Source organism: Micromys minutus (assembly GCF_963924665.1).
Source record: "Micromys minutus genome assembly, chromosome: 25".
Taxonomy (NCBI): domain Eukaryota; kingdom Metazoa; phylum Chordata; class Mammalia; order Rodentia; family Muridae; genus Micromys; species Micromys minutus.
In genome coordinates, this window is record NC_137960.1 from 29453966 (window position 1) to 29470225 (window position 16260).

At 40.3% G+C, this 16260-nt stretch overlaps 1 protein-coding gene across 1 annotated transcript in view; it reads right to left on the reverse strand.

The window, feature by feature from the left end:
* Window positions 1–16260, reverse strand: part of SLC35F1 (solute carrier family 35 member F1) — a gene marked incomplete at both ends in the record, with an annotated part of 400113 nt that overhangs the window by 20712 nt on the left and 363141 nt on the right. The window contains 2 exons of the mRNA XM_080938335.1: window positions 8391–8443; window positions 10434–10590. Coding sequence (XP_080794461.1) covers window positions 8391–8443; window positions 10434–10590 — 210 coding nt within the window. The remainder of the gene's footprint in view (window positions 1–8390; window positions 8444–10433; window positions 10591–16260) is intronic.

Below are 16260 nucleotides of genomic sequence, written 5' to 3' on the forward strand. Positions count from 1 at the left end.
CCTCACCCGAATTGAGTGTTGTTCGTTATTCTGTTACCTTTCCCTGGCTACTGTGGAATACCACCTAGGAGTAAAGAGTTCCAAATGGTATATAGCAGGGTTTTATAAGTATAGATTCTATCATTTCCCAGATATTGATATGGTACATATGCACAAATGTATGCTCATTTCCATACAAGATGCGATACAAGTCATTGGTTATCTGGGCATCATAAGTAACCTGTCTAATGGATTGGATTAAATGTATCTGGGGTAGGCTGTGAGCACCTCATTTCTTATGAATCATGTGAATTCATGGGAACTTGATTATTATTGGATGTCCAGTCCCTCCAATTAAGAAGACCAACGATTCCTTCAGAAATGAATTTGTTTTGCTCCCACGAAAAGTACTAAAGATTTTGTTTTCTCATCCTAAGCTTAAGAAAAGCTACATCAGATATACAAAAATCATGGTGAACATTAAGCAAATAGTACAACAGCCCCCTCTAGTGTGGTGGACATGCCCTTTATACTGAGCAAGATGATGCCCCTATTTCCTGAGTTACCTATTTCTCATTACGTGTATATACCGGCTAAAATACTAGCAGGAAGCATGCAACTTCCCACTACACGTTTTGTTTATAAAAATAGTCAATTTTCTTACACTTGGGTTTCATGCCACTTAAAATTGATTTTTCTTTTAACCAACTTACAGAAACAAAATAACAAATACTAGATAACCTATGACGAATACATAAAAGATTTGAGAGTCAATTCAGTATTTCTTAAGCAATCTGGCATTAAAAGACAGGGAGCAAGACCTACCCTTAAGTTATTCCACTGAAGATAATCAAATTTGGCTAGAATACAGCCCAGATAAACCAGAGCTTACAGCCCAGATAAACCAGAGCTTACCAGCCTTTCTTTTTTCCTTTTTGTTCTTCCTTTCTTCTTTGTCTCCTTCCCTCCCTCCTTCCCTCCCTCTCTCCCTCTCTCTCTTTCTTTCTCCCACCCTCTCTCCCTCTGTCTTCCCTCCCTTCCTCCCTCATTCCCTCCCTCTCTCCCTTTTTCCCTCCCTCTCTCCCTTTTTCCCACCCTCCTCCCTCTGTTTTCCCTCCCTCCCTCTTTCTTCCTTCTTTTCTTCCTTCTTTCCTTTCCTTTTTTTCTTCCTTCCTTCCTTCCTTCCTTCCTTCCTTCCTTCCTTCCTTCCTTTCTTTCTTTCTTTCTTTCTTTCTTTCTTTCTTTCTTTCTTTCTTCTTTCTTTCTTGCCTGTCTGCCTGCCTGTCTCTCTGTCTGCCTGCCTGCTTCTTTGTCTTGGGCATTGTTTAGATCAGAGAATGACTATGCTAACAAGTTCTAGAATCTGAACTTTCCATCTTGTTATCTGGTTAATCATGCACTGGGGTAGACTGGTGAATTCTAATGCTTTCTAGTCACTTTCTTTTTCAATGAATTCTTTATTGGGAATCCAGCATGCCATGGGCCCTCTGATTTGGGTTAGGAATCAGCAAAATGAGAGATAGACAAAAAGCTTAGAGCTGCTCATGGTGAGAGAATAAAAGGTTCTTAACAGAGAATGTCCGGAGCTCATTTTAGGAAGGATGCTCATGTAAGCCTGCTTTGCCAATGTGGTATTTACTTTGAATGGGAGGGGCTAGAAGGAGATTAGAGGAGGCGTGGAAAGAATATTTTAGTCAGAAATGTCATCACTTGAAAAGATTCTCAAGGAGGGTAAAGTTTTTTTTTTTTTTTTTTTTTTTAAATACTGGGGGCTTCTAGAAGGCAGGATGGCTGAATTACGGGGATGAGGTAGAGAAAGCAGGGAGGCTGGCAGACCATGCAAAACCCTGTATGTCTTAGAAAGAACTGTGTAATTGTATCAGGAATATCCTGAGCACTTTCTACCAGTGACCTAACATCATCTGATCTACATTTTAAAAATATGACTTTGACTACAGTTTGGAGGAGGAATGGAATGGGAAGAGGGATGTGAGTAGAAAAGTGTCTCTGTCCAGCAAGAAAGGATGTTTGCTCACTTGGGGTGAAAGGAAAGTGGCTGGGTTTGTGACCATTGATTGTTTGTGGGTGAGCAGCAAGGGAAAGGAAGGCATCGAGGAGGTGACGAGCTCTCCGCTGGAGCAAATGGGTGAGTTTTGGTGCCATTTCCTCAGATGGTGAGAGCAATGAGAGGACCAGGTTTTCAGTGGACATGAAACATGTAACTGTTGTTTTACACAGTTATTCATCACCATGTAGATCTGTCCAGTGGAGCTGTGGGTGCATCACGAGCATGCCGAGAGACGAGGCACAGCATTGACGCCAAAGCTTTGAGATAAGCAGGGTCGGGACACAACTATATAGTAGGCCCTCCCATTGGTCATCAGCCCAACTCAGGATGGTTCCAGCTGAAACCTTCTGAGAGTATTTCATAAAGTTGCTGAAATTAGAGGTAGGTGGCAGAGAAAAGCAATACTGCCATTATAGTTGATTCTTCTATGAGGCCAGTGGTGTAGTTGTTTGGATGAATACTTTATTTTGGGAATGAAGCACATGATGAGACAAAGCTGGGATGATGGACTACTGCATCTTGCCCATCCGCTGGTCTGGGATAGACGTTAATGGACATGAGCAGTTCACCACAAGACCCAGTTTATTTTCCATGGAGAGTTTTCAATCAGTGGACATTTATCAAACAAATGAAATATTTTTGGCTTGCAACTACATAATGATTACATTAAGTACATTTACAGACAATGCGTATATAACAATTTCTCTTCTGAAATGTGTTTTCTAACTGAGTTTAGAGTTTGCTTTCTTTCTCTTGCTCTCATGCAGAGAAGATATTTAAGGTGGGCAAAAAAACAACACTGCTAGTCCCAGTAGGGTCTTTACTATGTGTCATGGGTGGTATATGCATCAGCTAATCTCAAAAGCAAAGCAATGCCATTGCTGTTTTTATTGTTGTTTTAGACAAGCAGGAGATGAGCTTATTGAGTATGTTGGTCAAGAAACACACCCGATATCGGATTGAGCACAGGGCATTTAATAGAACACATGCTACCAATGTATTTCAATTGAATATTCACATGATGTGGTCAGAAATTAGAGGAGTACCATAGGGGCTATAACAAGACTACTGTTTCTGGAGACCTGCTCATGAGTGGTATAGAATGGGATGTCCCTCCCTCCCTCTCCCTCCCTCTGTCCCTTGCCCCCCACCTCAGCACTCTACTGCCTCTCACCAAATATGCGCAGCCAGAGGAGGATCATATTTATGTGCAGAGCAAAAGGTGAGAAAGACATTGATCTGTGAGAAACAGGCCAACGTGCCTGCCCTGACTGTGCAGTTTGACAGAACTCTGAGTATCTGAGTACTTGCCACCAGTGCCTATTGCTGAGTTATTCTGAAGACGAAGGGAGAAGAAATATCCTGTTTGACAAATGGCTAGTTTATTTTGTGTATGTGTATATGTATGTGCCTGAAATGTGTGTCTGTGCCACACGGATTTTATCTCCTCTTTTTTTTTAAGGACCTACTGGTCACCTTTCCTAACCAGTGAGAGGGCACGGGGACTGACATCAAGACCCAGGGCCTGCCTGCACACGGCTGAACACGCAGAGGAGCCTTGCAAGTGCTCTCCTAGCTGAGCCAACTGGAGCTTGCCACATACCCTTCAGGCTGCCCCGGGATGGATAGCCTGGAGACCCTGGAGGCCAGCTAGCATGGTGCACTCTGGGATCAGGTACTCTCTGGCCCTGCAAGAGGGCCAGGCGACTGCAATCAATACTCAAGACCTGCCTACACATGGCTGAGCCCCCAGAGAAGTCTTGCAAGAGCTCTCCCACCCGAGCCCATGGAGACAGAACAAAGCCACTGCAATCAGAACTCACCACATGCCTGCAAAGAGAAAAACATCCAGAAGCAATTTTCTTCCTGAGCCTATTGGCCCACAGATTCATATGAGAGACAGGTTCCAGTCAGAGACAACAAGAACACATGTAATCACAGACAACAAGATGATAAGAGGAAGCGAAGGAACCTAAGCAATGGAAACCAAGACAACTTGGCAATATCAGAACCCAGCTCTCCCAACACAGCAAGTAATGGATTGCCAAACACACCAGAAAAACAAGACCTAGACTTCCACTCTGGAAATCAGTCTGGTGGTTCCTCAGAAAATTGGACATCGTACTACCTGAAAACCCAGGTATTCCACTCCTGGGCACATACCCAAAAGGTGCTCCAACCTATAACAAGGACACATGCTCCACCATGTTTATAGCAGCCTTATTTATAGTAGCCAGAAGCTGGAAATTACCCAGATGTCCATCAACATATGAATGGATGCAGAATGTGTGGTACATTTACACAATGGAGTACTACTCAGCTATTAGAAACAATGACTTCATGAAATTCTTAGACAAATGGATGGAACTAGAGACTATCATTCTGAGTGAGGTAACCCAGTCACAAAAGAACACACATGGCATGCACTCACTGATAAGCAGATACTAGCCCCAAAAAGCTCTTTATACCCAATACCCAAGAAACAAATCAAAGACATTATGAAGCTCAAAAAGAAGGGAGGCCAAAATGGGGATTCCTCAGTCCTTCTTAGAAAAACGAACAAAACTCTCATAGGAGGAAATACAAGGTCAAATAGAGGAAGAGGGATTGAAGAAAAGATCACTCAGAAGCTGCTTCACCTGGGGATCCACCACACATGCAGTCACCTAATCCAAGCACTATAGCTGATCCCAAAAAGCACTTACTGGCAGAAACCAGAAAGAGATGCCCCATCAGGGACTATGCTAGGGTCAGAGAGATACAACTGAGATTACCATTGGTCTGAACTGGGGGATTCCCAATGAGGTTGCTAAAGAGCTGAAAGGGGTTGCAACCTTATGGGAAGATAACAACATTATCAACCAACCAAACCCTCAAAAACTCCCATGGAGTAAAACACCAACCTTTGTGAGCACTTTGAGAGACCTATTGATCCTGTTGTGTATGTAGCTGAAGATAGCAGTGTCTGGCATCAATGTGAGAAGAGTCTTTTGTTCCAGAGAGGGCACATTTTCTCAGTGTAGGGGAATGCCAATGCAATGGGGTGGAGAAGGAGATCAAAAGGGAGTGGTGCACCTTTGTGAAGGCAAATGGAGGGGCAGGGGGGATGGGTTTGGGTCGGGGTAAAGGGATAACATTTCAAATTTAAATACGGAGTATTTAATAAAAGAAAAAAGGACCTACTGGTGTTCTGTCTTTCTTTTGTATTACTAGACAAACATTTTTATTAGTAATAGCAAGATAAAATGATGTCTTAGAACACATAGATTAGGGCAAACCTATCAAGAGCACTGAATTATGTTGACATGCTTAGACAATCAAAATTAGTTTTATCACAGGGAACTGAAAACCTAGTGGGCCATCTCAGAAACCCAGTCATAAGTTTTAACCTCATACATTGTGTTGTATGTTTGTGTAGACATCTGTCTGTATGTTTGTCTGTCTCTGTCTCTCTGTCTGTCTGTCTCTCTCTTTCTCTGTGAGTGTGTTTGTGTGTGTGTGCGCGCACAAGCACGTGTACATGTGTAGATCAAAGACCAACATCAAGTGTCTTCTCCATTGCTATCCATTTTTTTCCTTGAGACAGGAAGTCTTGCGGACCTCAAAAGTCACCAAATTTAGCCAGACTAGCTGGGCAGCAAGGCCCAGGGATCTACCTGTATCTGCCTCCCAGAATGGTGGGTTCAGATGTCCTCCACCATGCCTGGCTTATTACCTGAGTCCTGAGGCCATCTTTCAGCCATCACTTTGCCTACTGAGCCATCTTCCGACCACTTCTCAATGCATTCCTAAGGAACTCTCAGGACCTCCCTTCACTGAGACCACATGATCCCATTGTCAGTATGGTAACAAAACAGTCATCCATCATAATATCAGAAGTGAAAAGGTACCTCCATGTAAGCCAGACCTATGTCTATTGGCCCCCAGAATACCCTTTCTTCTACAGTTGACTTCCACATCAGCTCATGTTTGTTAATATACTCATTAACACACGCTGGTGCATGAGACAAAGGGTATATTTAAGTTGCTTACTAGATTTCTGGCTGTGAGCTAATATTCCCGATGGGGGAGGACAGCTCAGCTGTATTAAGTCCTATGTTTTACTTGAGTTTGCTGATTAAATAATCACAAGCAGTCTTTATACTAAATAGAATAAAACAAAAGGATGAAAACAATTGTCTTGCTTTTAGTCACTCCATCTTGAAATCAGTGCACACAATAATCCACTAGAAATAATCTTCATGTCCAGAAAACATAAAGCATTTTTCCCTACTTACATTCTGTATTGATAACATTGGAGCTGACCCAGAGTTTCTGTGAGGTCTATTAGACAGAGAGGGATCAGGGGATGACAGGTAAATGAAGATAGTCCTGGAATCTATTCTACCTTCCCTCTCTGTGTGTGTGTGTGTGTGTTATTTATGTGTGTGTGTTTTTTCAGGAACTGATCATCAGGCCTCTCCCTCCCTTGACCTTCTGTAGTGTCTCCTCGACTCTTTGGTCCTTGAGTTTTAGTGGCTGCTCTGTCATTTCTCAGTTCCACAGAGGACAGTCTAACATGGTCTTAGGCCTCTGCGTCTGCTTCCCTTGTCCTCATTATGACAGGAAGGAGCCACCTCCTCTATGGTTCTTCATTTACCTGCTCATTTAATGATCAGTGATTTACTGAAAGTCACACGCCTATAACTAATTTAGACAACCAGACCCTATAGCTGACCAGAGTGAGCTCACAAAAACAAAGGTGACTGTGGTATGAAATCTCGTATCCAAGCATACAAGTGCTTCAGAAAGGGGGGAAAAAGAGTATTTGATCTGATATTTAGGCCATTTTAACCTTGTTTTCAACCAGGAATTAATTTGATGGCCCTGTGATATGATCCTTTGGCATAGTCTTCAATATCTTGAGCTGCAGGGGACTGATGTCTTAATGGCAATGTGAGAGCTTAGGATAAAACCACCTTGTGATGACATATTTAACTAACACTGAATTATGACAAAGTCTCAGCGGACGTGTACATAATTAGAGGATGAATTCATTTTGATTACTTCCATTACCATCAATATTGAATTAATTTATCCTCCCAGACCACTGGATGTGAAGTACTGTGAAACATGAGTCATGTTTAAGAGTCCTGACTTCAAGAGTCACAAAGGCACATGCTTCTGACCCCTGCAGCTGGTTCCTTTCCCAGCTGCCTCCCTATTCTCTTCCATCTCCCTCCTCTCTATTGATTTTCATTTAATTATAGCATTTCCTGTCCATCCTCGAGAAACAGGCAAATGGCAGACTCTGGAACAAACGTAAAGGCTGGTTAGCCCTTGTCTAAAGTCTCATGCATCCAGTATATATCAGACAACCTTCTATCGCTCATTCAGCCAACAGAGGGCATACTATTGGTAGTAAAACAGTTCTGAATGCTTATGGGCTGGGGATGGATACAGCAGTGCAAGGATCTTTTTCCCAAGGAAGGAAAATATGCGGAAGCGTCACTTCTACTAAAGACACCTCTACTAGAGGTGGTGGAGAAGCACCTATATGCCCCCAACCCTGACTTACATTCATTCTGCTCACATTTTTCAAGCACTGCCCTACCTGGCCTGAACTCCAGTCATGTTCACTGCTGGGCTCCTTTGCCTTAACACAGAATTCTTGGGTAAACCGAGGGACGCTTTCTCCTAGACTTTGCCTCTTAGGTAATAAGAATATCACTAAGAATCTGAAATCCATAAACTAAAAACTTTTAGAAGAAAGTGATTTTAGAAACAGGTAAAAATTTAAGATGTGCTAGATGTCTACTGAATGGTTAAGTGCCTGTCTGGTATTTCCAGGGACAGTTAAAGATCAATGAACAATTTCTTAAGTCTAAGTGCTCCTTTCTGAAAAGGTTCCAAAGATCCCAGAATACCTAGTATGTTTTTTCTTCTCCTGCCTTTTGTTAAGCTCAGTTTTCCCCTTTACAAAGGTGCTACTTTTTAATGATCACATCAATTCTGTATCTCTTGTCTGGAGCAAATTGCTCTCATTTCTGCACCACTACTGCCTTGAGCCTGTCTTTCCTGGTTGGTTGTTAACCTAATAGCACACTTCTGTCTCTTCCATAAAACACTAACTGGCAGAAGTTCAAGCAGGACATGAGAAAATTCAGGAAATCCAGTCTTCCTGTGCGAAGGACTTCCAGCATGGCAAGGTAATTTTGTCTTCTTTTGTCACCTGTCATTTTAAATTCCCTCCTTGTCTGCCCCACCTATCCCTCACCATATAATTTTTCAAACAAACTTCTAAGATTTGCAAAAACAAAACAACAGCAAACAAACAACCCATCTAAAATGAGCATATACTTACCTATTTGCCAATCCCATGGTACCTTTAACAACTCCTTGTGTTCCATGATGGCTCTGTAGAGTCAAAGGAAATAAACAAGACAGTCACATGCATTCTTTCTTCTTTTCTTTTTTTTCTGTCATTTACCATATTTACACAACTACTAAAGCAACCAATTGAACTTCAAGAACGAATTGGCCCCTGCAGAGGTATCCTGTGGTCTCTCCCTGAAAGCTATTGCTAGGGGTGGCCAGCAGCAATAAGGGTCTGGGAGAATTTAAACCTCATTGTCCTCAACCAAACAGGCTTTTAGGGCTTAGTTTCTTTTTGTTCATGTGCTTTGGGAAAGCAAGTGGTCAGGTTCAGAAAACTCCGTGCTTACAGGTTTAATCAATTTATTCACTAAACATTCAATAGAGCGGTGGTTCTCAAAGTTACATAGGCATTTGCATCTCATAAGCATCTGGAGAGTGTGTTAAACACTGTCTCTGGGGCCTCTTCCCTAGACCTTCAGATTCAGTAAAGCTTGGAGGGCTCAGGGAGGCGCATTGATGATGAGCAACTCTAGGGCCATGGCAGTGTTGCTGGTCCAAGGACTGAACTCTGAGAATCACTCAGTAGAGGCAGAGTAGAAGGTGCAGTTGGCACCATTTCAACTACTCTGCTAGAAAGGGCTTCAGTCCAGTGCACACTCAATCTATATCATTTACAATACAAAGCTTTTAGTTTGGCAGAAATGCATCCCACGGAGCTCCATTAGCTCTGACAAAGTATGACCAAGCAAATGAGCAGTGAATCTCTGGATACACATTTTAGATCCAATAACAATAACAATGGATTAAATGAACCCTCTATCTATAAAATGTTGGCCACGAATGATTGATCTAAAAGAATCCTTTAGAATGCAATTACATTTCCATAATGAATCTCAAATAAATCCCCAGCTTCCCCTATGACTTCCCTGCTAGAGAGTTAGACTAGTATTTTAGGACACTTAGATTTTTGAGAAATGTGCTGAAATCATCCTATATTCAAAATGTGATATCAGGTAATACCAAAATATTTTCCTTAAGTAATTTCTGACAATAAACCTATACAATTGCAAAAAGTTTGTTTTGTAGAAAGCAATTGCATGAAACAACAATGGCTTATATGGTGAAACTAAACTTCACTCCTCACATTAATTAAATGTGCTCTTTAATAGTAGGAATTATGCTTTATCTACAGCAAATTCTGAGGGACTAGATAATGCATTAAGAAATCGCTTTTGCTCCAATTATGGAAATATTGCAAATCTGGTGCACTTCTCTTTTTGACATTTAGTGAATCTCAGTTTTATATGTTCCTATCTTTTTAAAGAGAAAAGAATGCTAAATTCTGATAGTTAAATTTAAAATATGGTTCATTCTTGTAAACCCATAGGCAATAAAGAACACCTATAAAAGGGTGATTTTATTTTAAAAAAAATTGTTTCATTTTATCTCTGTATGGGTATTTGTCTGGATGTATACCTCTGCACCACATGTATGCCTCGTAGACAAGAGACCAGAGCAGGGCACCAGATCCCCCAGGACTAGAGTTGCAGAGGATTGTGAGCTTCTATATAGGTGCTGAGTATCAGACCCTGGTTCTCTGGTAAAGTAAGCCAGTGTTTTAAACTTCTAAGCCATCTCTCAAATAAAACTCTAATTTTAAAATAGAAATTTCTTAGCAGCTGCCACTAATAAACAAACATACCCCATTAGAAGTATATCAAATCATAACATTTATCCCATACTTATAACATCTTTATAAATTACAGCACACTCCCTGGGAAAATATATACACTTTTAATTATTTCCTGAAAAAATCATCATCCAAATTTATGAAATGTTTTATAATAATTTATACTCTATACTTTGGAAGTAATTTATTAATAAGGATATACGTTATAGATTTAATGAGATCTTTTTGTGGGAGTTTGGTGATTGCTTTTCTGCCTTAGATATTACACTCTAAGGCCAAGAATTGTAAAATTAAAACACATTTCTTACAACTGCTATGTTCCTTGTTATTTTTACTCACAGTTGAATTCCACTGAAAAATGCACCAAAGAGACCAATCATTCCCAGGAATTCCACACGGCTCAGAGTTCGGATGATAGATTCTTCCCAGACATTTGAGATCCCATACAGTGTGGCTCCTCCTAAGACCAGAAGGTCCCCTACTAGCTTATTTTCCCCTAGGAAACAAAGAAAGCAGATAGAGCCTCAGAAAAAATCTTGATTAGAATCTGGCACCAGAAAACAGGAGGTTCGTTTTTTTCTATTTTCTTCTGTCACGCTCATAAGAATCCTAGCAATTTCCAATCAAAATCACGTAAAGATTTTAAAAATATGTTGTGTTAGATATGCTGAGATATAAAAAAGCTACCTATCTTCATAAAACTGAAAGTTTTCCCCCAAAATGAAGTTTTCTTCGGGTTAATTCCCTTCAAAGCCTGTGTCTCTGTCTAGAAATGTTTTATCAAATATATACTAATATGTATATATATATATGTGTGTGTGTGTGTGTGTGTGTGTGTGTGTGTGTGTATTATTTTTTGTTTCAGGGGATTTTCAGCTGTTTTGTGAATCTGTTATAAACCTAACAATAATTTTCTATCCTCTTCTATGCAGGGAAAGAAGGCATGACAGTAGTTAGCACTATGTCTTTGACCATGGACAAATGTGCACAAGGGGCCTAACAGGGTTTATAAGATTTCTACTTTGCTGACACAACTTCAGAATGAACAAAACATATAATATATACATACACAAAAATGAAATCCTCTACAAAATTCCAACACAATTTTTATAGACATTTAAAGAGCAATTCTTAACTTCCTATGGAAAAACCAAAACCCCAGGATATTCAAAACAATAAAAACTTCTGGAGGAATCATTATCCTGACCTCAAGCTGTACTATAGAGCAATAGTGATAAAAACTGCATAATATTGGTACAGAAACAGACACATTAATCAATGCAATTGAATTAAAAACTCAGAAATAAACTCACTCACCTTTGGACACTTAATTTTTGGTTAAGAATCCAAAACAATATAAAAAAAGTAAATCATCTTCAACAAAGATGCTGGCCTAACTGGAGGTCTAGATGTAGAAGAATGAAAATGGATCTATATTTATTACCCTGTACAAAATTGAAGTCCAAATGGATGAAGAACCCAGCATAAAACTGATATGATGGCTTGTATATGCATGGCCCAGGGAAAAGCACTATTAAGACATATGGCCTTGTTGAAGTAGGTCTGTCATTGTGGACATGGGATATAAGATTCTTGTCCTAGCTGCCCAGAAATCAGTGTTCTCCTAGAAGCCTTTAGCTGAAGATGTAGAACTCTCAGCTCCTCCTGCACCATGCCTGCCTGGATGCTGCCATGCTCTTACATTGATGATGATGGACTGAACCTCTGAACCTGTAAACCAGCTCCAGTGAAATGTTGTCCTTATTAAGAGTTGCCTTGGTCATGGTGTCTGTTCATAGCAGTAAAACCCAAGGCAACTGGATACACTAAATCTCTTAGAAAAAGAAAGTGGGAAATACTCTTGAATGCATTGGTAGAGAAGACAACTTACTGGACAGAACATCAATGGCTCAGGCTATAAGATTAACAATTTATAAATAGGACCTCAGAAAACTGCAAAGCTTCTGTAAGGCATGGGACACTGTCAGTAGGACAAAACAGCAGCCTACAGATTGAGAAAGACTCTTCACCAACCCTTCATTTAACAGAGTGCTAGTATTCAAAATTTACAAAGAAATCAAGAAGTTAGACACCAACAACCCTAATAGCCCAATTAAAAATGGGGCACAGAGCTAAACAGAAAATTTTTAACAAAGGAATCTCAGATGGCACAGAAGCACTTAAAGAAATGGTCAAAGTTGTAAGTCATTAGGGAAATGCAAATCAAAGAAACTCTGAGACTCCATTTTACACCCATCAGAATGGCTAAGATAAAAAAAAAAAAAAAACACTCAATAGAGTGAGGTGGTGAGCATGTGGAGCAAGGGAAACACTTCTTGTTGCTGATAAGAGAGCAAACTGACAGAACCACTTTGGAAATCAAGTCGGTGGTTTCTCAGAAAACTGGGAATAGTTCTACCTCAAAACCCTGCTATACAACACCTGGGCACATACCTGAAAGATGCTCCAACATCCCACAGAGACATTTGCCCAACTATGTTCATAACAGCTTTATTCTTAATAGCCAAAAACTGAAAACAATCTAGATGTCCCTCAGCAGAAGAATGGATAAAGAAAATGTGGTACATCTACACAATGGAATACTATTCGGCTACTGAAAACAAAGACAGCATGAATTTTGCAGGCAGATGGATGGAACTTGTGAATACTATCCTGAATGAAGTAACCTACTCCCCAAAGGACATGCATGGTATGGTATGTACTCACTTATAAGCAGATAATAGCAAAAAAAAAAAATTACAGGTACCATGCTACACTCCAGAGACTCAAAGGAGCTAATCAAGAAGGAAAGCCTAAGTGACAATGCTTGACTCTCACTTAGAAGGGAGAATAAGATAGTCATAAGAGGCTAATGGAGGGAGGAAACAGGGAAAGAGTGGGAAGAGGGAGCAGGATGGGGGGAGGTTCAGAATCAGGTATGGGGAAGGACGGAGATTTGGCCAGATGGCCATGAAAATGAATGGAATTCAGGACAAGACAGAGACCTTGCAAAAGGGAGGTATCTGTTACTTACAACATAGGGATAATGGAACCTGAAGAAGCCACCTCCTATATCCAGGCAGGAACCTCAGTTGAGCGATAGAGACACCAACCCACCCACAAATTTATCCTGTTTATAAGAAATGCAGGGATGGAGGAAGGAACAGAGATTGAGGGAATGGCCAACCAATAACTAGTCCAAATGAGAGCCACCCCATGGGCAAGCACCAATCCCTAACAATATTAATGATACTCTGTGATGCTTGCAGACAGGAGCATGTTGTCCTCTGAGAGGCTCCACCCAGCAGCTGATTCAGACAGATACACCCACAGCCAAACAGCGGGTGGAGCTTCAGGACTTATGGAAGAATAGGAGGAAGGACTGTAAGTCCTAAAGGGACAGGAACTCCACAGGAAGACCAACAGAGTCAACTAACATGGATCCTTGGGGCTCTCAGAGTCTGAACCATCAACCAAAGAACACCACTCAACCTAGGCATCCCTGCATATATGTAGCAGGTGTGCAGATTGTCTTCATATGGGTCCTGGACAATAGGAGCGGGGGCTATCCCAAAATCTGTTGCTGGTCTGTGAGACATGTTCTTCTAGCTGGGCTGCCTTGTCTGGCCTCAGTGGGAAAGTAAGCACCTAGACTTGCAGAAACTTGAAGTACCAGGGTGAAGGGATATTTAGGGCAAAAGGGGAAATGGAGGAAGGCTTGTGGGAGGTGCTGACAGGGATGGGGGCAGTGAGCAGATGGAAAGTTAAAAAATAAAATAAAAAAGAATGAAAATATAATATATAAAACATATGAGACATAAATATGTATTTATACACATTTAATTTCGGTTTTATAGACAAACATAAATTCACCATAGTATTAATCATTTCACTTTTTCAAATTAAAAACACATTTTTTTTCCAAGCTTGGTTTGAATCGGTTCTGGTTTATGTTTACTTCCTTTTAATAAATACTGTATCCCGCAGTTTGGTGAACTCTTCCCGTTTCAGGCAGTGTAGATAGAAGCCCTGAAGAAAGGGAATGAAAATATGCTGTGTGAGCAGCTTCACTGGTGAACTTCTACTCTAGTGGCTTCTGTATCTGTGCACTGGGTGCCAGGCAGCTACCTGCTTGGCAGACAGACAGCTTTGGGGGAAGAGAGAAGGATAGGAAGGGTGCTCACTATAATGGTACACTTCAGGAAGAAACTCACTGAGGAAATCTTTGAATGCTGAGATCATCTGAATGGCCCTAAAACTATAGAAGCAGACAGTCACTACTCATTGGGTAGCACGGAACATCCTATAAATAGAGGATTCACAGGAATGAAAGCAGGGTCAGCATGGGCTTCTCTATTTGGCTATCTCCATGGTCAATGGCATCACCCTTTTCCAAGCAACTTCCTACTCCTTTTAAGGACTGGAGGGAGAAAGAGACAGAAAGAGACTCTGAAAGACGGGACAACAGCTTGTTCGAGTTATTCTTGAGAGAATGAAACTGAGGACATGATTTTTAGGAGGGCTGCAAGTTACCTTTGAGACTTTGGGGAGCCGCCATCCCTACTCAGCAGAAGAGCAGGAACTTAATGAAGCCCTGATGAGAAAGCAGACCTAGGGGGCAGTCCCTGGGTCCCCCATTAGAGCAATGAAGGTCGCTGGGACAGAGAAATCTTCAGCAACTGGTTCATCTTTATGTGTCCGCTATAGAAGTATGAAATGTTTGAACTTGATGAGGTTCATACCTAAAATTCTAAAGCACATCTTTTAGTCACTTTTCATTCCGGAAACATTTTAGAATTTTGTTATGACATGAAGTCTTTGTTATGAATATCAACTATTGTTGCAGTAGCGAAATACAGTAGGACCTTTTAATAGAACTCTTAGAAAAATGAGTTGTATGAGAATGTGTTCAGGAAACTAAGTCATAATGAAATATTTTAATAAGATGAAAGAACTATCAGTCTGTTTTGTTAAAGTCCTAAAAGGCAGAAACTGCCTTTTTAGTTTTTAGTGAATAGTCTTCTTCAGTTGTTTATTTTTTAAGACTTAAGTTTATCCATGTGCATATGTGGATATCATATCCAGCAAGGGTGCTGGGAATCAGACTCAGGCCCTCTGGTAAAACAGCAGAGCCTCCACCCTCATTTTTACTGTTACAGCTAGTCATTAGAATGGTCCACTAAAAGAAATGTACTCATCAGTACTTTAAAATCTTCATTTACTTAATGTTAATTTTTAATAATAATACAGTCATATATCATTTCAAGTTCAGAAATATTTTAAAAGTTATTAAATTATTACATATCATTTATTGTTTACTAGGAATTCTATTAATAAATAAGCTTAATTACTTTCAACTTATTTTATAGCATGGGATACAGTTTGAATACTAAGTATTTCTGAAAGCCAGTGTGTGAAGACTTAGTTTGGAGTCAGGAGGCGTAACTACTAGGAGGGAGCACCTATCAGACAGATGTTAAGTGTTCTGGAGTGTGCCCTCAAAGAGGATAGTAAGACAAACCCTTTCCTCTTCTTTTTCTTTCTGTTTCTCACATGCCACAAGGGAACAGTTTCCTTCTTCTATGTATTTCCACCACAATCTAATATGCCCCACCATTTTAAGTTCCGAAAGAATGTCTAAATGAATTATCTGGCAGAAAATATTTGGGCCCACCACATGGCAATGTTTTGAGTGGTGATAACTTTCGATTCCGGCAGAATAGAATAAATCACCTGTCATGACCTACAGAGTCTCTTGTATTTTATTTTCTTTATCTTAAATTATTATTATAGGAGTAGAGAAGTTCATAGAAAATAGTTAGCATATGTCATACAACTTGTTTACAAATGGTGTTTTTAATAGGCATTAGCTTCATTCTGTCTGAATAACTATCTGTGTCTGTGAGTTGGACATTTTTCATTCTGAGTTGCTCCTGGTTTCTAACCAATCCTTTCATAAATTGGCTTTCAAGGGCTAGTTTTCTATATTATATTATTTTAGAAGCAGAAACATCTTTTAGATAAACATTTTTCTACGTGTGTTACTAGGAGAAGTATGAAGTTTATCTAAAAATCATTGAGTTGCCACTAATTCAAGAACCAGTGTCACTCTTTGGGAGTATTAGAAGTCTTCTAGGAGAGGATAGTATTGTCTGGCATCAATTGG